Here is a 17885-nt window from a genome sequence, read left to right on the forward strand (position 1 = left end):
GTTATGTTTACTTGGCGATTTAATTACTTAACACGTATATTTGCTTGTCACTGAAATAACAACACGATAAAGACTATCTAACCGTAACGATAATTACGTGTACCGACTGAAATATAAATGTGGCGCGGTTAACGGATGTGATTCCTCCATTCGTATGCCTTAAAAATACACCGTAACACATAAGTTCGTGATGTTATTATCAATTGGAGCCGAAGATGCCTTTTAAGTTAAAGTTGAAAAAGACGCGGCAATACAATGTAGCTTCGAAAAGCTTGTTTGTAATAAGTGTCGAGTTACTAGACGGGGGCGTCGCTGATTGTACACTCTCCGTGGATAGTACGGGTCAAGAATGCCTCGACAATGTGTGCCAGAGGCAGGCGATCAACCAGCCGGAGTTTTTCGGGCTTCGGTACGTGAATCGCGGCCAGCAACCGCGATGGGTCCAATTAGATCGCCCCCTAAAACGTCAATTGGACAAATACGCGTCGTCCCACCAACTTTACCTTCGCGTGATGTACTATGTCATATCCGGAACAGGTTTAATCACGGACGAAGTCACGCGATATCACTACTTTCTCCAGCTAAAGAATGATTTAATTGAGGGAAGAATAATTTGTGACTGCCAGCAAGCTGTAGTTCTAGCGTCGTACAGTCGACAAGCTGAGTATGGTAATCATGATAGGGAGAGGCACACGGTGGAGTATTTGAAGAATTTGTTGACATTCCCTAAACAAATGCTGGATGGTGGACAAATCATTGATGGTACTACACTAGCGGAGACTGGTCGACTGGAATGGCTCACTGCAGCTGTGATTCAAAACCACATGACCCTCCATAACATGTCACAGGTAATTATTTTTTAAGCACTAAAACTCTTAATCTACAACATGATTTCACAGACTTATTAAGACTAGGGGCAACTTGGGCAAATCATGAACTGATGGCGGGCCAGCCGCCAGAAGTATAGGTAATTAAAGACAATATAGAATTGATAATAATTAGAATTCAATATTTTTCGAATGTACGAGAGTATTATTTTTGCTGTCGGCGGGCCACATGCGGGCTGTGGTCTGTGCATCCATGACAATATAAGCAGTAAATTACTAACAAATTAAAAAGAATTTATTTTTACTGGAATTGCATATTCTGTGAATGGTTCCACTTATATACTACTTCATGTTATATATAGCTTTGGGTATTGCACTTTTACTTACATGTCAAGGATTTGATGCCTCACGGGTTTACACTTTAAATAAAATAAAGATTATTATCTCTACCCATATAGAAAGCTAGCTAACATATCAAAATCCCAAAATATATGTAATTTACACATATCTATTTTGACACTCAGCCTTATTGGTTTTGTGTGTTCCAATTTAAATACTACAGTGAATCTATGGGGTTAACAATCATGTTATATAAAAATACAGGTAAGAAACATAATGTGTAGACTTCAAGGAGTTGGAAACCACAGATAACTGTGGTATAACCTAGACATAGTAATAACTAGGAATAAATTCATAGTGAATTTTTATGCAGTAAAGGAGTGAGAGATAGCCATATACCTTTAAGTGAACTTGAGCTTGTTTCTGAAATGGGCTTCCAAAGCAGCATTAATAGGATCATCATTAACTAAGATGATAATTATAGATAGCTTTTCATCATCTCTTGTATCCTCATCATTTAACAGGTTTACTGCCACATCCATCATGTTGTTCTATAGTAATTTTTGCTTAAAAATGCATGGTTATTCTTTTTAAGTAGTTGCCTAGTTGATTAGCAAACATAAATCTTGTTGTCACCCAAATATATGTCTTGGCTTTATAAGAACCTTTACTGTCACTCTAATATAAGTGACATGGCAGTCAACATATTAAGTACTTGTCATTATAGCCCATAGACCTTAACTGCAAGGAATGGGCCTTCCCCAAAGATATCTATTGGAGAATATACTATAATGACCATTCTCTGGTGGGTTGGCAAGTGTGGTATTATAGTATGCAGAGGATGCTGCTACCTGTCCTCTGGAAACTTGTTTGTGAGCCATGGCAATAGCAAATAATTGTCAAAGTGTGAATAACATAAGATTATATCCCAGCAGTCAATCCTGTGACCTGGACCTGCATACATTTACATAGTAATGACTTATTACCAACACAATTTTCAATAGCAAAAGCTTTTTGTAAATAAATATAATTTATAAGCTGTACATGAAATATACTTATCAACCTCTTATAGTAGTTAGTAGTTAATACTATGTTAAAGATATAAGAACTACCATAGCAAAAGAATTATATTCTGATAAAAACTCTAATAATAGGAGCCAATTGAACTGTTTCGACCCTCTCAGGGACCATTATTTATACAATACCCTAAGGCAATCTAGCTCTTCATGTCTCAGTTCTTTTAAGTGTTTATCAACCTAAGATCTGTATGGTCTCTATTTTTTAACATAAAAACTATGTGTAGATAAACGAAATAGCAAAATAAAAAATTGTAAAACAGTACTCCAGGAGTAGTAATATGGTTTTAAAAAAAAACTGCTCCTGTAAACCAGAGACAGGGTTTGTATGCTTGCAAAATCTGCCAAAATTAAGGCCTTTCAAGGGGTCTTTAGCTTTCTGCAACTTGAAACTCTGTGTTGTTGAAAATGCATTTTACAAACCTAATTAGTTAATGAGTAACTTAAACGTAAAATTTGATTCATTAAAATCAAATTAGAAAAAATATCGATCCAGGTAGGAAGAGGAGTCTGGTCGGTGAAGTTTATTGCTATATATTGCAAGGACTTCTTAAAACTGCTGTTATTTGTAAGCTCTGAGCACTCAACCACATGAATATTGAGAAGATACACCTCTAATTGTAATATTAAATCAGACTCGTATAAGCAAATTTGTATCCACTCCTTTATCTCATTTAAGTCACTCCTCAGCAGGAGATACCTCATTCTTAAACTTTTTATATGTTCTGCCGTTTCAGTTGTATAGAGTAGCTGACAGTTGTTAATGCGGTAGGTAAGGCCTTCAGATGAATTTCAGTTGTATATATTTACACGCTGCTACTTTTAACTCTTTAACAGATTTGATGTTTAGAGATTTATAGATCTCCGTGTTCTTAATAAACCATGGCATTTTTGATATGGTTTTTAAAATACCATTTATTAGCCTTTGGATATGTTGAGGTTGTTCGCACTTTCCAATAGTTCATACATCCATATTATTAAATTAGGATAAATATTGTTTAAGATCATGGTTAGGATAGACCTTATTTGTACCATGCTCCATCTTAGCTTAGTTAAACTGATGTTGAACCCACTTTCGAATTGCCCCTCTTAACAATCAAATTGCCCTCTTGTGGGACGTGGGCCCCATGTTGGGAAATATGGTGAGACAGTTTCTTCATAAATTAACAAAAAAATAAAATTAAAAATGTGCAAATTAAATAGGATGTAAGTTTTAATCAATAACTCCACTGATAGTAGTGTGATAACAAGCAGGTTTCAATTTACAATTAGTCTGACTCATTTGCTTTAATTAGGTATTAGATAGATAAGGGGTTTTTCACATTTGCTCAAAGGTAATGAAATTATTTAGCTTATTTTTTTACCTGTACATGTTCCATTCAAAATTTACCACATTTGTTCATTCATTATACAGGGTGATTTTATAAAAGCCTTAAAATGGCGAATATATAAGTCATATGAAGGCATTTAATAATAAATAATGTAATTTTCAAAATTGTGATAATTATATATATCACATTAAAATTAATTATTGTTTATTATTTGTTCCTACAAATTTTGTACTGTAAAAAATTACTGGCTTGTCACATTCAAAAACATGTTACATATTTCAGAGCGATCTTATAAAACAGGTGATTGGAAATAGGTGAAAAGCTTTAGAGCCTTTTGTTGACAACTGAGCTTATATATTCACCATTTTAAAGCTGTTACATCAATGACCATTTACCATGTACATGAAAACCTTAAATATTGATAAATGTAAATAAATTAACTACCCCTTTTTCATTAATATGGAAAATGAGGGACTTTCTTATATTTAATCCACAGTAATATATGTGATGATGTTTGTTGGAGAAATTTTTATAAGTTGAGAAGTTGCACGAACCATAGACAAAATTTTAAAACCATAGATAAAATATAACTTGTATATGTTCTTACACAAATTATATCATTACTAACATTATCTCTGTTTGGGTGTGTAGCAATTATATTTTTATATATATATATATTGACAAGTTTTTCATATATATAGTGAATTGGTATTGGTGAAAAATGTAAAAGCTCTAAAAGGGTAAATGTATATCTCATTTAACAGCAAAGTCTGCAGAGACAAATGGTAGACAATAATTAATTTTAATATTTAGTAACCAGAATTTTAAAACTATTTTTCTTACAATATCAATCTTAAAAGAACAATTATTACATTATTATTCCTAAAACCTTTGATTATTCAATAGGGTGTACCATACATTAACACATTCCATGCCATGGGGCGTGTACGACCTCCATTGCACTTTCCGTTCAGGCCATTTGCAGTTCTCATTGAAAAACAAAGGATTCTTAAACAAATTAATTGTAGGCTCGAATATAGATAACTTCATGTCACGCATGCGCGTACGTAATGCATATTAAAATTTATAACTTTTTCCCGCTAATTATAGCTTTGTATTGAAAAAGTACAAAGCACATGTCTTAAATGACTTTTAATTTTTAAAGTGTGGGGTGTATATGCCCAATGCTTCCTGAATGGAAAATGTTTAAAAATTGCAGTGGCATGTAATGTGTTAATTGGCCGCCTTTATATAAATATTAATAGAGAAATTTTAACAGCTGTGAGGTAAAATGTAGTCTTAATTTTTGTTTTAGGAAAACAAAATGATGTAATTAACTTTAGACATTAAAATTCTGCAGCACTGACTATTTATCAACATGGCTTCTCTTATCCAATTATATGGTGTTTGAGATTAACACGGATTAATATAGGAACCAATTTGTTAATTGCATATGCTATTGTTTCTGATTTACTGAAGATATGATCATTTATAAATGACAGCTGGATATTTTAACCTTGTATTGAGTAATTTTTTTTTTAAATAATGAGTGAAATTTTATTGTTTATGGTCATGTGGTCTGTAGTATATACAACAATAAACAAGATTTTAAACTATTTTCTTAAATATTACCATAGTCATCCGGGTGTTGTAGGCATATATGTCCAAACGGGGTTGATAGGTTAATGGTAATTATTTCAAAATTGGACATAAATATCCTATTGAACTATGATTTGGAAAGGTATCTTTTTTAATTTATTAAGAATATGAAAACAATAGTGTATATAATTAATTAAAATACTAAACAAATTTATGTTCGACATAAGTCTATTATAGGTTTCTCTTATATACTGTAACTTAATTATTAAATGCTGTAGGTGTGGAAATTCCTCCTTGCAATCAAAATTACTTGTTAATAACCTTATATTTTACCAGTTATAATGTTTTAGTTATGGTGTAAGATCCTCATTAGGTGTTCTAATGACAAAGTTAAGGTAATAAGAGTCACTGGATGTAGGTAGAGCAAGATTGGTCATAGTGCCTATCTTAGGGGCACGTTATGCCTTGCAGTAGACATACATGTATGTATATAGGCTGATATGAATGCGAATACTTAGGAACCTACATTTTAACATATAGATGATATATAAGTTTTAAATCATTATAATTTAATATACACCAATATCTCGTTTTGCGTTTTTTTCGAAGTTGCGTCGCTGCCTAATTAGTACTAATTTTCACCGTGCATCGTTAGATTTTCGAGGTTGCGTTGTTTTGGGTCCGAGTCGTTAATTTTTTTTTTTGAAATTTTCTTTTTTTTCCTAAAAGATGGCAACACTTTTGTTTTTAATTGCGCTATGCCATCAAAACTCGGGGATTACCTTTCTAACTAAAAACAACGCAATTTGAATACAGTATTATTTTCACTTTGTTTTGCTAATTTTAGAGTTCAGTTTCAATGCGTAAGGTGTTGTAATGTAGTGTGTTGTGCTTTTTTTTTTAAAAAAATTATGTAAATTTATATGTGTTGTTTCTGGTTAAAAAAAGGTAAATATTTTTCCAATTTATTTATTGTGCGATTTATTGGACGGGGATCACTCTAAAGGAGGTGACATTAACTTAAATGAATATATAAATAAATTACATTTTGTAAAAACACATTTCGCTTACTTTTTGATCACAGTATTATGTATCAATAATAGCATTTTATATATTTTTTACATAGCCTGATATGAATTGGCCCCAATTGAATACTACACTGGGCTCATCAGTGCGTACAACTTGTTAAGGAACTTTTTATTTGAAAAAATTATAGTAACACGTTATTGTTACAAGACAGGTGTGTAATCAGGTGAATGTATTGCTCGTACGATAAAAGGAGTCGTTGACATCTGACAGTGTTACGAAATTGATATAAACTTCGAAGCAAAAAAGGTTTGTAGTTCCGGACCTCTGTACATAAGGTGTTTAGATGACCACGTCCGGTTGATTGGTAATGATGATTTGGTGAACACTATGCTTGAAGCATTGGTGAAAAGTTTCCAGTTTATCGGTAGAGACCGCATTTTGGAGAGAGTGTGTCGGAATAACACCAAATTATTCCACCATCTTCTTTCTTCTATCACACAACAAGACGAGAGGATTCACGACATCCGTACACGGTTGAAATTCTTTCTACCAGCACTACGAGTTTTGCTAATACTTTTATAATGTGAACAACATAGTAGTTGAACAACCTACCGCCGTCTTTGTTTCCAGACAATTATAACTAAGGAGTCTTCAAGAAAAGAGTGAATAGGTAATGAGAATAAAACAAAACAACAAGATGTACACATGTAGTATTCTGGTGGGAATACGACGAAACTGTCGTGATGAAATGATTAGGAAATAATGAAAGAAATTGTAAAGAATAAATGACATCGATAAGAAAAAAATCTATGAAAAAAAATATTAAAAATTGTTCCTGTGTACCCAAGACAAGGGGAAGTACGAGATATCCCGAAAAATGGGGGCCCTAAAAAATAGTATCTCCTAGGCAAGCATGTACGATCGCAGAAATCTTCTTTAACATCAGGCGAGACAGAGGTTAAAAAATTCGCATATGAAGGTTAAAAAAACGTATAGAACTGATCGATAGGTTTAACTACGTTTCCTTATCACGTAACAGTGACGTGAAAATAGGAAAACATTTGATGGCGCCCACTACAAGGAATAGATGCTTGGTTTCAGTTGAATTTGATAGTGTAAGCTCGGGAGCTTTTACAGTTTCATCGGAATTGAGTTCACGGAGCGGAAGGGTCCGTGAATTTAAAAATGAAACAGCTGGACAGACGCTTTCCCGTTATATGGTTACGTTTGCACGTAGTAAACCGCTCTATCCAAGTAGAGCTGTGTAGTGTTGATGTTGTGTATGCGGCTTGTGACGGCAGCGTGGACCACAGGCGAGCCAAGAATGGATCCTGATCCAAACTCGGTCCGCCCAAGCTGTTCGCTGTTAGGGAGCGGACGGGCGCCCTCTCTGAACGGGTGTAGAGACAGATGGTAGTAGCCTTTAACAAATTAACAACATTCGTGTACTCATGGCTGCAATCCTAAAAAGTGATTTAAAAAAATTACGTCTTATTTTTTGTAATTAGGCGATAACACAACATACTTACTACTTTATTATCGACTCTACAACCCATATATATGATGATTAATTGATAATTAATAATTTTAATGTCGTTATTCGAATTTTGAAAACGATTTTTTCTTTTTGTCGTCTTATCAGCCAATCACCACTGCTAATCATAGCCCACCCCCCACCCCCCAATATGTCTACTGGGAGATATATCGTAGTCTCTACCCTTGATAGGAGGGTTGGTGATCGCAGTGAGGTATTATGGTACGCAGAGGACGATGCTGCCAATCCTCATGGAAACATGTTTGTGAGCAGTTGCAATCCTATATAATTAATGCACAAGTGTGAATTATATAGGATTGTATTCCGAGAATCGAATCCTTGACCCACGATCGCAAGGATTCGATTCTCGGAAGTTCTCTACCAATGAGCTACCAGTGCTAATTAGGGCTATATCTTTTATTTCTTACTATATTATTATAACACCATTTTTTATTTACTATAGAACATAGCTTATATTAATTGACAGCAAATTAGCTAATTTTTTTATAACTAATGTTATGAATAAACGTGTTATTATAAAATTTATAACGCAATGAACATGATCTATGGAAATTCTGTCGCCAAGGCCGACCACGTTTCGAGATAATAAAGCCATAAGTGGGACAGTGGGCTAAATATTTATCGCTTGGTGAGTATTTCTTAGCGTTTCATTAACAAATGCCATATGCCTGACTCAGAGAACCATGAGTAGAGTACGTGCGATGAATTTCAAATGTTTTTTTTAGTCACGTGATACATAGTGGGTGTGTGCATTATTTTATGTTAGATATACAATGAAATTCTTAGTGACAGATATTTGAAAAAAAATTGTAATAAATGCCGACCAGTTTCTAGAAATTATTGCATAAACCAGGGGTGGTTAAACTGCGGCTTGCTGGACGTATGCGGCTCTTTGAAGGACGTTTTTTGACTTCGATTATTTTGAAAGTCGTATTATTGTAGAACCTTCAATATTTTTATATATATATGTGTACATATATATTTACGTGGGAATCATACATATATATAGATAGCTATATATATGTATGTGTATATATGTATATGTGAGTATACTTGTATATATGTTTATATGTATATGTATATATTTGTAGTGCTATGTTTGTATATATGTACGTACATCTTAAACTGCCCTCTCCTTCATGTCTCTCGTCTCCATCCAAAGGTTGTTTGGTAAAGATCACCTCGAGTAAAAAAAAAATATATTGCTATGGTGCACAAAAAAGTGTTAATAAATAAATAAGTAAATTTTACCAAAAAAATGAGTTATCACGTAATTAATGTATAATTTAACGTATTTTTTATGTATAATTGATCAGCGTTAAATTTTTTTTAAAAATTCCTGTTTAGACTTAAAATCGGTTGGTAAATCAAATTGCATAGTTCAATTGACAGAGATAAGTGTCTTAGCGGGACTTATTCTCGGCTGATGCTATTACCCCGGAGGCTTTTACAGCTTCATGGCAACTGAGTTCACGGAGCGGAAGGGTCCGTGAACTTAAAAATAAAACAGAAGCCGGACAGACGTGTTCCAGTTGTACGATGACGTTTGCACGTAGTAAACCGCTCTACCCGAGTAGAGCTGTTTAGTGTTGATGTTGTGTATGCGGCTTGGGACGGCAGCGTGGACCACAGGCGAGCCAAGGATATATCCGGATCCAACCACGGTTCGCCCACGCTGTTCGCGGCTAGGAAGCGGGCGGTCGCCCCCCTAAAAACGGGTGTTAGCAGATTTTTGCCGGTCAGCAGATTTTTATTTAATATTTATATCACTTGTCATAGTACAGTCATCGAATCATTTCAGTATTCCGAAAAACTTACTTGAATAATTTCATTCCATTATAATTAATGGAATTAAAACATATCAGTACTAACTAACCAGCATCTGAAAGAATTCGTGAAATCTGTTACTACTTATTAATCAAATTTTAAACAATTATCAAGAATTTTTTTTTCTTTATATATATTTTTTGCATTATTAAAAATTCTTCCGACTATCTATGAGGTTGGCCACCCCTGGTATATATTAAACATTAACGTATTGAGTAATCATTATTAAAGATTGTTTCAACATCCGGTGTCCTAATAAGGAGTAACTTAGGCTACTTTTATTTTAGAAAAATTCTAAAATAAAAAAATAACCTAATTTTTTTTTGTTAAAGATGTCATATCTCTCTTTTTTTATCTCATCATATTTTAAAACATTAGCTGCCAGTATCGCGCCGGCGCGAGAAGGATACCGACCAACTTTTGTGAGCAAATACGGCGTCTCCATCACGCCAAGTAACATGATAACATGTCTGCACTGCGCTTGAAGGTTCTAATTTCGTAGGTGAACTATTGGTTTTTATTTATCTTTCATATTTTTTTTATTGCCTCTGCAATATGAGTACGAGAAAGGGTCCGCCGCGTACCAAAAAACGCGAAACCCGGCACTGATATAAAGAAATCCTCTCGCAGTGCCGGTCTCGCGCCGGTGCGTGTCATTTTGAATTTTTTTTTTATTTACCTTATATATGGAAATAGCTCTTAAAGAATCCTTTTAAACAAATTAACAATAAAAAGAAGTTAATTTCTGTCTGACTCCTATGTCCAAGACACTGACAATGAAACTGTATCAAGGCATTCCGGTATATTCCATTCGTGTAAGTAGTACAGGATGTATTATATAGGCGATATAATTATATTTCGTGAGCGCGCATTAACTTTAATAGTGCGTAGGTAGCGCGACATAGAGCCTTTTACAGACATCGTTCATTCAGTGTAAAGGTTACTAACCTGATATCCTTTTTGGTGGCTTCGATAACTTTGCTTTAATTTATATATGTTACTAGCTGATCCCGCAAACGTTGTTTTGCAAAAAAAAATTAAAGTTTTTAATTAACAAATGTTAGATAAGGGTTGATCGTAGAGGGGTGAAAATTTAGGTTTGTATGTATTTTTGTATGCTGTATCATAATAAAATAAAAACCAATAAAATTGTCTAAAAAATTAAAAATAAAATTTAGGGGTGGACCACCCTTATCACTTAGGGGCATGGAAAATAGATAGTAGCCGATTCTCAGACATACTGAATACGCATGTAAAATTTGGTTAAAATCGGTCAAGCCGTTTCGGAGGAGTTTAAGTTCGAACACCGTGACACGAAAATTTTATATATTAGATAAATAATTGACTCCTAATTTAACAACACTATGCATTTGTACATATAACAGGTGGTGCAAAAGTAATGTCATAATGTGAACGTGTCTTAATTTTTACAAATATTTCCGAACATGAATAGAATTAATTAAAAACTATTTATCTATATATTTACATCATAAATATCAAAGCACAGTTAAATTTGACGCGATTTGTAAAAATTAAGGTATTTTCACATTATGACATTACTTTTGCGCCACCTTTTATAATTACGTACAGATTAATTATTCATAAATGTCTAAATATTTTATATTCAATAAACACCGTTTCATTAATAATAAAAATAAATTTATTTGCTTTATTAATATTTAAATTTATATATCTGTTGCGGCGTGAATAGGATTTCAAAACTAGGTGGACCGAAGGCATATTTATTATTAGCCAAGCAGTAGCAACCAGCCAAGCCAGGAATCGGCCTTCTCTGGCGCCCTTGTGTCAGAACGTTAGGCGGGTATTGTCGACGAGTCACAGGCCAAGCCGTGATCCCCTCGTGGGGGTCCTTCTGTTTAGTCACTCCATGTAACATTCACCGAAGAAATCTAAAAGCTAGGCGGCCCGAATCTAGCCTCCTCCGGGTGCTCTCGAGCTTTGCCTCTTTAAAGGTAGACGCACTCTTCACCCTACCATGTCAAACCCAAAGAATCTGCATTTGAACTGCAGTGATATTCTGGTATAAAAAATAGTTATGATCGAAATGCATAAAAAATTAATGCGTTAGTTTAACGTAGACTAAATCGAAACGTCTCCTCACAGGGACCCTTATACGAAGTCTATAGAATGCCCGCATAAGCGACCTTCCAATTCGAAGACAGTAGTACGTTGCATCCTGGAGAGTTATGCTTAGAGCTTCGAGATTGAAACAGAAATGAGATCCACATATGAACCTAAGCCATCGACGTTGTTAGAAGGATTGATCATCTGAAGTGGCAGCGGTCGGAACAGGTCCCTCGTTCAGACGACGGCTATTGATGCCGAAAAGGCTCTTGAGGAGGCAGTGCAAGATAGGTCATTATAGCAATCTATCGGCAGACATGAATTAAATTTGCGCTTCGAGTCCAGTTTTCTGAAGTCATTGCTGTTTATAAGAGGTTCTGGTTACTTGCGAAATGTATATACACCAATACCTCACTTAGCGTCGTGGTTACGTTCCAAAAAAACGCGACGCAAATTCAAATTGCAAAGTGAATTAAGATTTTCTATAGCAAACCATGTAATGATCGAAGATAGGTTCCAGGGTTACGAAAATACAACTTTTTAAAAAGAAAATTGAACAAAGTTAATATTTAAAAACAAAAATAGTAAAACTCTGCTTATAAATAAATTGAAAAAATGTTTACCTTTTTTGTAATCAGAAACAACACGTTAAAATTTATATAAATTTATTATTCCCTTTTTAAAAAAAGCACTACTACATTACAACACACTACGCAATTGAAACTGAACTCTTAAAGTTAGCAAAACAAAGTGAAAATGAAACTGTATTAAAATTGCGTTAATTTTTACTTAGAAAGGTAATCCCCAAGTTTTGATGGCATGGCGCAATTAGGAACAAAAGTGTTGCCATCTTTTAGAAAAAAAAAGAAAATTTCAAAATGAAAATTAAAGATTCGAACCCAAAACAACGCAACCTCGAAAATCTAACGACGCACAGTGAAAATCAGTACTAATTAAGCAGCGATGCAACTTCGAAAAAAACGCAAAACGAAACGACGCAAAGCGAGGTATTGGTGTATCTCATATAGGCATCAGTGTCAGTCCTGCACAGGACTCCAGCTAACATTTATATTTCTTCGATTATTAGTTCTGCTCAGTTTTGTGCGCCACTTGGATGTTTTATTGTCTTTGAGACTCATGTACACTATTCATTGTTCCCTCCTGGTGTTGATGGGAAGATCAGTCGATAGAATAGATAAAAATGTGATACAATAAAAATAGAAATTAAGAAAATGTAAAATGATAAGAGGATGAAAGAAAGGTAAACAGAGCAAAAGGGAAAGAAAGCAGAATCGTGGCATAAAAGAATAGAATGAAAGATTATGTGAAGTATGAAAGTAGAGAATGAAAATAAAAAATAATTATGTGAATAAATAAAATTGCCCATAAAGTCCCTGTCCCACCAAAGATAGGGGTACGAGAGGCCCCCAATAGCGGGGGCCATTTAAAAAAAAAAAAGATCAGTCGTCGATCCTATAGGTTCACGGTGTTGAACTTTACCTCTTTCTCACGACCTTCTTTCATGTGCGTGTCGTGATTTATATTAGCTGCCTCTGTACTATTAAGTGCAGGCACTTGATCCATTCTAGTGGTCGTTGCGTTGTTGTTTTAGTATCAGTATAAAAGAAATCGCAGTGAAAATCAACCCTAAAATCGAGCGGAATATAGGAAGTATATAAATTATTCTACATTTAATCGGATTGTCGACGGAAGACCGCTTTGCATATTCGGTAACTGCAGCGCGAAGGCTTTGCATGCAAATTAAAAAATTGTCATGCAAAACCGTGGCATGGAACTAGTCTGCGAAACTGTATACTCGGTATACAGTATCGCCTTGACGGTTATTTGCTAATTTTGTGATATAATTTTTAAATATATATACAGCGAAAACAACATATACAAGCTCATTCGATATTAAAATATTTAGAGTAATTGTGTTAGTAAAAGTAATGTCGCTTTCTTAAGTTAAATTCACACGACTACATCTTAAACGTTTTTATTTCTAAGCAGCAATATTTACCTTCGTTATCAACAACCTTCTGCCATCTAGTATACAACTCAATGTCGGAGCAAGAAGGAATGAAAGAACAAAAAAAATTGCAAGATATTGTGAAGGATAAAAGGAAAGAATAAAAGAAATTGAGAAGAATGAAAGTGAGAGTAAAATAAAGATAAAACCCTGAAAAAATCATTTGTAAATAAAGTCCCTGTCCCAAACAAAATAGGGGTACGAGAGGCTCCCAATAGCGGGGGCCAAAAAAAAATGTCGGAGCGGTAACAAATCAATCGGTTTTTCTGTAAAATATGTCGACAGAAACGACATTACTTTCCGGTCCCTCTAATATATCTCATTTGTAAAATTAACATATAGTACACCCTACCCAAAAATCAATGGTATAAAAATATAAACGTAATTATAATATATTTTACTATTTGTTCCCGCGGACTTGCCTGAAGGTCTTGGCTTCTCGCATTTTAATAATAAACATATTTCAGAGTGATCAATTTAACAGAGTGGTCTGAAAACAACACCCTGTACACTATTTTTATATATTAGTAAAGGAGATCAGCAATGATAGCCACGCGGTAAGGATTTACAATCACAGGTCGCGGATTCGATTTACGTTATACAATCTTATATAATACACACTGTGCATTTATTATAAAGGATTGTAATGCTTACAAGAAATTTTTCAGAGAATGCACTCTGCGATCACCAACCCGCCTTGTAAGCGTGGCGAATATGGTATATTTATATTCCCAAAGATATATATCTATAGGAATATAGGGCCCTATAGATAAATATCTTTGGGAAAGGTCTAATGCAGAGTTCCCCAAACTTTTTTGTGTCGTATACCCTTTGCCATGTTTTCCCGTGTTGGGTAGACCCCCTACTTACCTAATATTGATTTCCTCTAAATTTCTAACTGTAGTGAAGTTTAGTGTTAAAAACTTAAAGTAAAAACACTTGTTAATTTATACATTTATTAATTGAATTTAAATTAAAACTACTCAAAATAAAATTTAGTTTCTACTATACCAACTAAACTAATCTATTATACCAACATCCTACAACTTACACAATTTTATAAACATATATAATAATCTTTTTTACTTCATAGGTACTTTTATAAATAATGTAAATGTTTTGATATTATAAGATAGTATGATGTAAGTAAATAGGTACTATCAGTGTATGTGTTGAGATCCACTATCGTGGATCCCCATTTTCATTTCATGGACCCCCAAATTTTTTACGCTGACGTAGACCCCTTGTAGGTTGTCATAGACCCCTAAGGGTCGATATAGACCACTTTGGAAATCACTGGTCTAATGCCTTGCAGTGGTCGTTTACAAGCTGAAACAACAATAGGATATAGAAATGTTATGTTCCACAGTCATTAGCGTTCGTGCCTTTGTTTTTACAATTACATTTAATATTTACAATTTTTTTAGTTTTTCTGCGTGTGTTTACTGTCTCTTATTTTATTTACTTTATAGGAGATAAACAGTAACAAAAGGCAGTAAGAAAGTACAAACTTAGAAATATAAAATTAGTTACAATTATTACCTTATAACTATCTCACTAAGAACATTTAATGATTTAAAGACAAACAATGACAAAACATTACTAAACAAGGATAAAAGATCCAGCGCATTCTGCATATCACACCGCAATAATTACGAGTCACAGCAAGCCGTCACGTTCCAATGACGTTTAAATTGTATTGTGTGTACTCGATAATTTCGAACTAAATTGTCTTTTGAAAGATACGAGAGAGCACGAGAATATATCAATATCACTGATATATGAATTGTGGAGGTCACACATCCTGTATAAGGGTGCACGTTTACCGATATTTGTCTTAGCCGTTGATAAAAAAAGAGATATCTAGAACGCGTTACTTGCTGCAGGAATTCGAAAGTTTACCTCGGACAACAGTTAACATAGCCTTAACTTCTTAAACTATTTAATAACATATCTTAGTTATATAAATGGTTGGTGTCTTGTTTGGTTTCACGACGCCTTAATAATGTCAAGTTTTTAACTTTTCGTGGTACCATCATTGTGTCATCAGGTTGTGCGCCAGTATCTTTGCGGCGGTTGCCGTATTCACATTGATGAATCTTGCGATCGCATCTTGAGTCTCGTCCGTGCAGTACACGCACGTGTGTGACGTGATATCGCTACCACTGCATGATGGACACTGCTATACAGCCTGAGGGTGTCTGTTGTTGTTATGATCTTCAGAAGACGTTGCATGCTGCTCTACCGGTCCTTTTGGAAATGTGTATCCTGTGTCCAACATTGAACATTGAACTTCCTTTGGCTGAAATGCTAATGATGATGATACATATTTGTTTTGTGGTGTCAGGCACAAGCGGAGGAGGGTTTCATCACAGCCTGCCAGCAGCTACGTGGATATGGACAGGAGATGTTCAGCGCGCGAGACCAGCTCGACCAGAGCGAGGTCACCATCGCCGTCTCCCTCACTGGTATCCGGGTTCTCACGGAGACCAGCGACACTCCTCACTTCTACAGGTATCTTAATTAAAGTTATGTTTAACCACCGCACTGTTCGGCTTTTTGAACGGTTTCTAAACATTAAGTTTATGTTTGATCTGATATCCAATACGACCCTGGTTCAACAGTAGTCGTTCTACAACTGAATTTATGGTGATGATGATTTAAAAGTACGCAGCATACACTTGAAAATGTACAGTTTTAATGGTAATCTTTTCGTGAAAAATATATAGTTTGTAGGCACCTGGAAACCTAACTGTTAATTTCAAATATCAAATAGTCTCACATGTATTACACAGAGTGATTGATTTTAGCTATAAAATATATAAGTTTAAAACGATTAAAACTTATTACTAGGCGTAAATCTTTAAAACTCTTATTTACCACCATCCTGTAGTACAAAGTCCACAGGGACATGTAGTAAACTATAATTAATTTTAATATGCAGTAATACTAATTTTGAAAACGGTTTTTCTTACTAATATTATCCTAATTGTTTATAAAACAATTGAATTTTGTATAGGATGTATCACACATTAATTGACATCAAACAAGCTAGCAATACGGTTACTTCTTTAGATCTTTGACACCTATAATCAATCATCCTGTATATGAGGTGATACAAGAGATAACGATATCCACAAACCCCGTACAAACTGATGCTTATAAGTTCGTATCGTTCGTATTAATTTGGCGGTGGCGGTTGTGTGATTCGCATTGTTTGCCGCATGCGCATTTATCAGCGGGCTGGCGGGCGGTGCACTTTGTTGCACGACTACCACTGCATGTGCGGAAGTGGCTAAATATTGGTCCTTTTCTTACTTAGGATGGACTTCCGCGAGGTAACGCCTGATTCCATTAAATATTTAACTTCGTATCCGCCCGCCCCCGTCTTTGCGAACAACGAGGGCGATCCGAGGTAGGCTTAGTATCCTACTCAAGACTGCCGAGTGGTCCTCGCTGTCACACTAACTCGTGTAGGTGCTACCTTTGTGCAAACTGGAAGAAGGAAGCTGTGAAAGCCTCCAAGGCCAACAGCGTTAATAGACCACAAACATTCCAGATGGATGGACATTACCAACGTGATCAATCACAAGCGGACGTTCAGCGTGGAATGCCAGCGGCCCCTGGGCTCGGCTGCGTTCGTTCTGTCCAGTCCTGAGGACGGAAAGTACGTGTGGCGCATGTGCGTTCAACAGCACACCTTCTATATGCGTCATCGTGCCGCTCTCAGCGCTGTCCCGGATGAACCACGCCCCAACTTTCAGGTAGGTAACATATTGGACACATGCTGAAGTCTATCTTCATTTTCAAAGATATTGCAACTGTATACTATTTTTAATTACAGTTAAATCATTTTATTCCCCCTATTGGGGATCTCTCGTTCTCTATCTCGTGTAGGTACAGGGAACTTACAATTTTTTATTAATTACTAGCTGATCCCGAAAACGTTGTTTTGCAAAAAAAATATTTTTAATTTTCAATTTAAAAATAAGGGTTGATCGTAGAGGGGTGAATATTTAGGGTTGTATGCATTTTTGTATGTTGTATCATAAAAAAAAACAAAATTTCGTCAAAAAAATAAAAAAAAATTTTAAGGGTGAACAACCCTTATCACTTAGGGGTATGAAAAATAGATAGTAGCCGATTCTCAGACCTACTAAATATGCATATAAAATTTGGTAAAAATCG

At 34.9% G+C, this 17885-nt stretch overlaps 1 protein-coding gene across 1 annotated transcript in view; it reads left to right on the forward strand.

The window, feature by feature from the left end:
• Positions 1-17885, forward strand: part of Pez (protein tyrosine phosphatase non-receptor pez) — a 28399-nt gene continuing 10514 nt past the window's right edge. Inside the window, exons 1-3 of the mRNA XM_068777833.1 lie at positions 1-848; positions 16045-16211; positions 17257-17461. Of these exons, the coding sequence (XP_068633934.1) occupies positions 216-848; positions 16045-16211; positions 17257-17461 (1005 nt within the window). The 5' untranslated portion in view covers positions 1-215. The remainder of the gene's footprint in view (positions 849-16044; positions 16212-17256; positions 17462-17885) is intronic.

Source organism: Battus philenor, unplaced genomic scaffold (assembly GCF_028537555.1).
Source record: "Battus philenor isolate CCGP_79_NKW_IND1 unplaced genomic scaffold, ilBatPhil1.0.hap1 SCAF_14, whole genome shotgun sequence".
NCBI lineage: Eukaryota > Metazoa > Arthropoda > Insecta > Lepidoptera > Papilionidae > Battus > Battus philenor.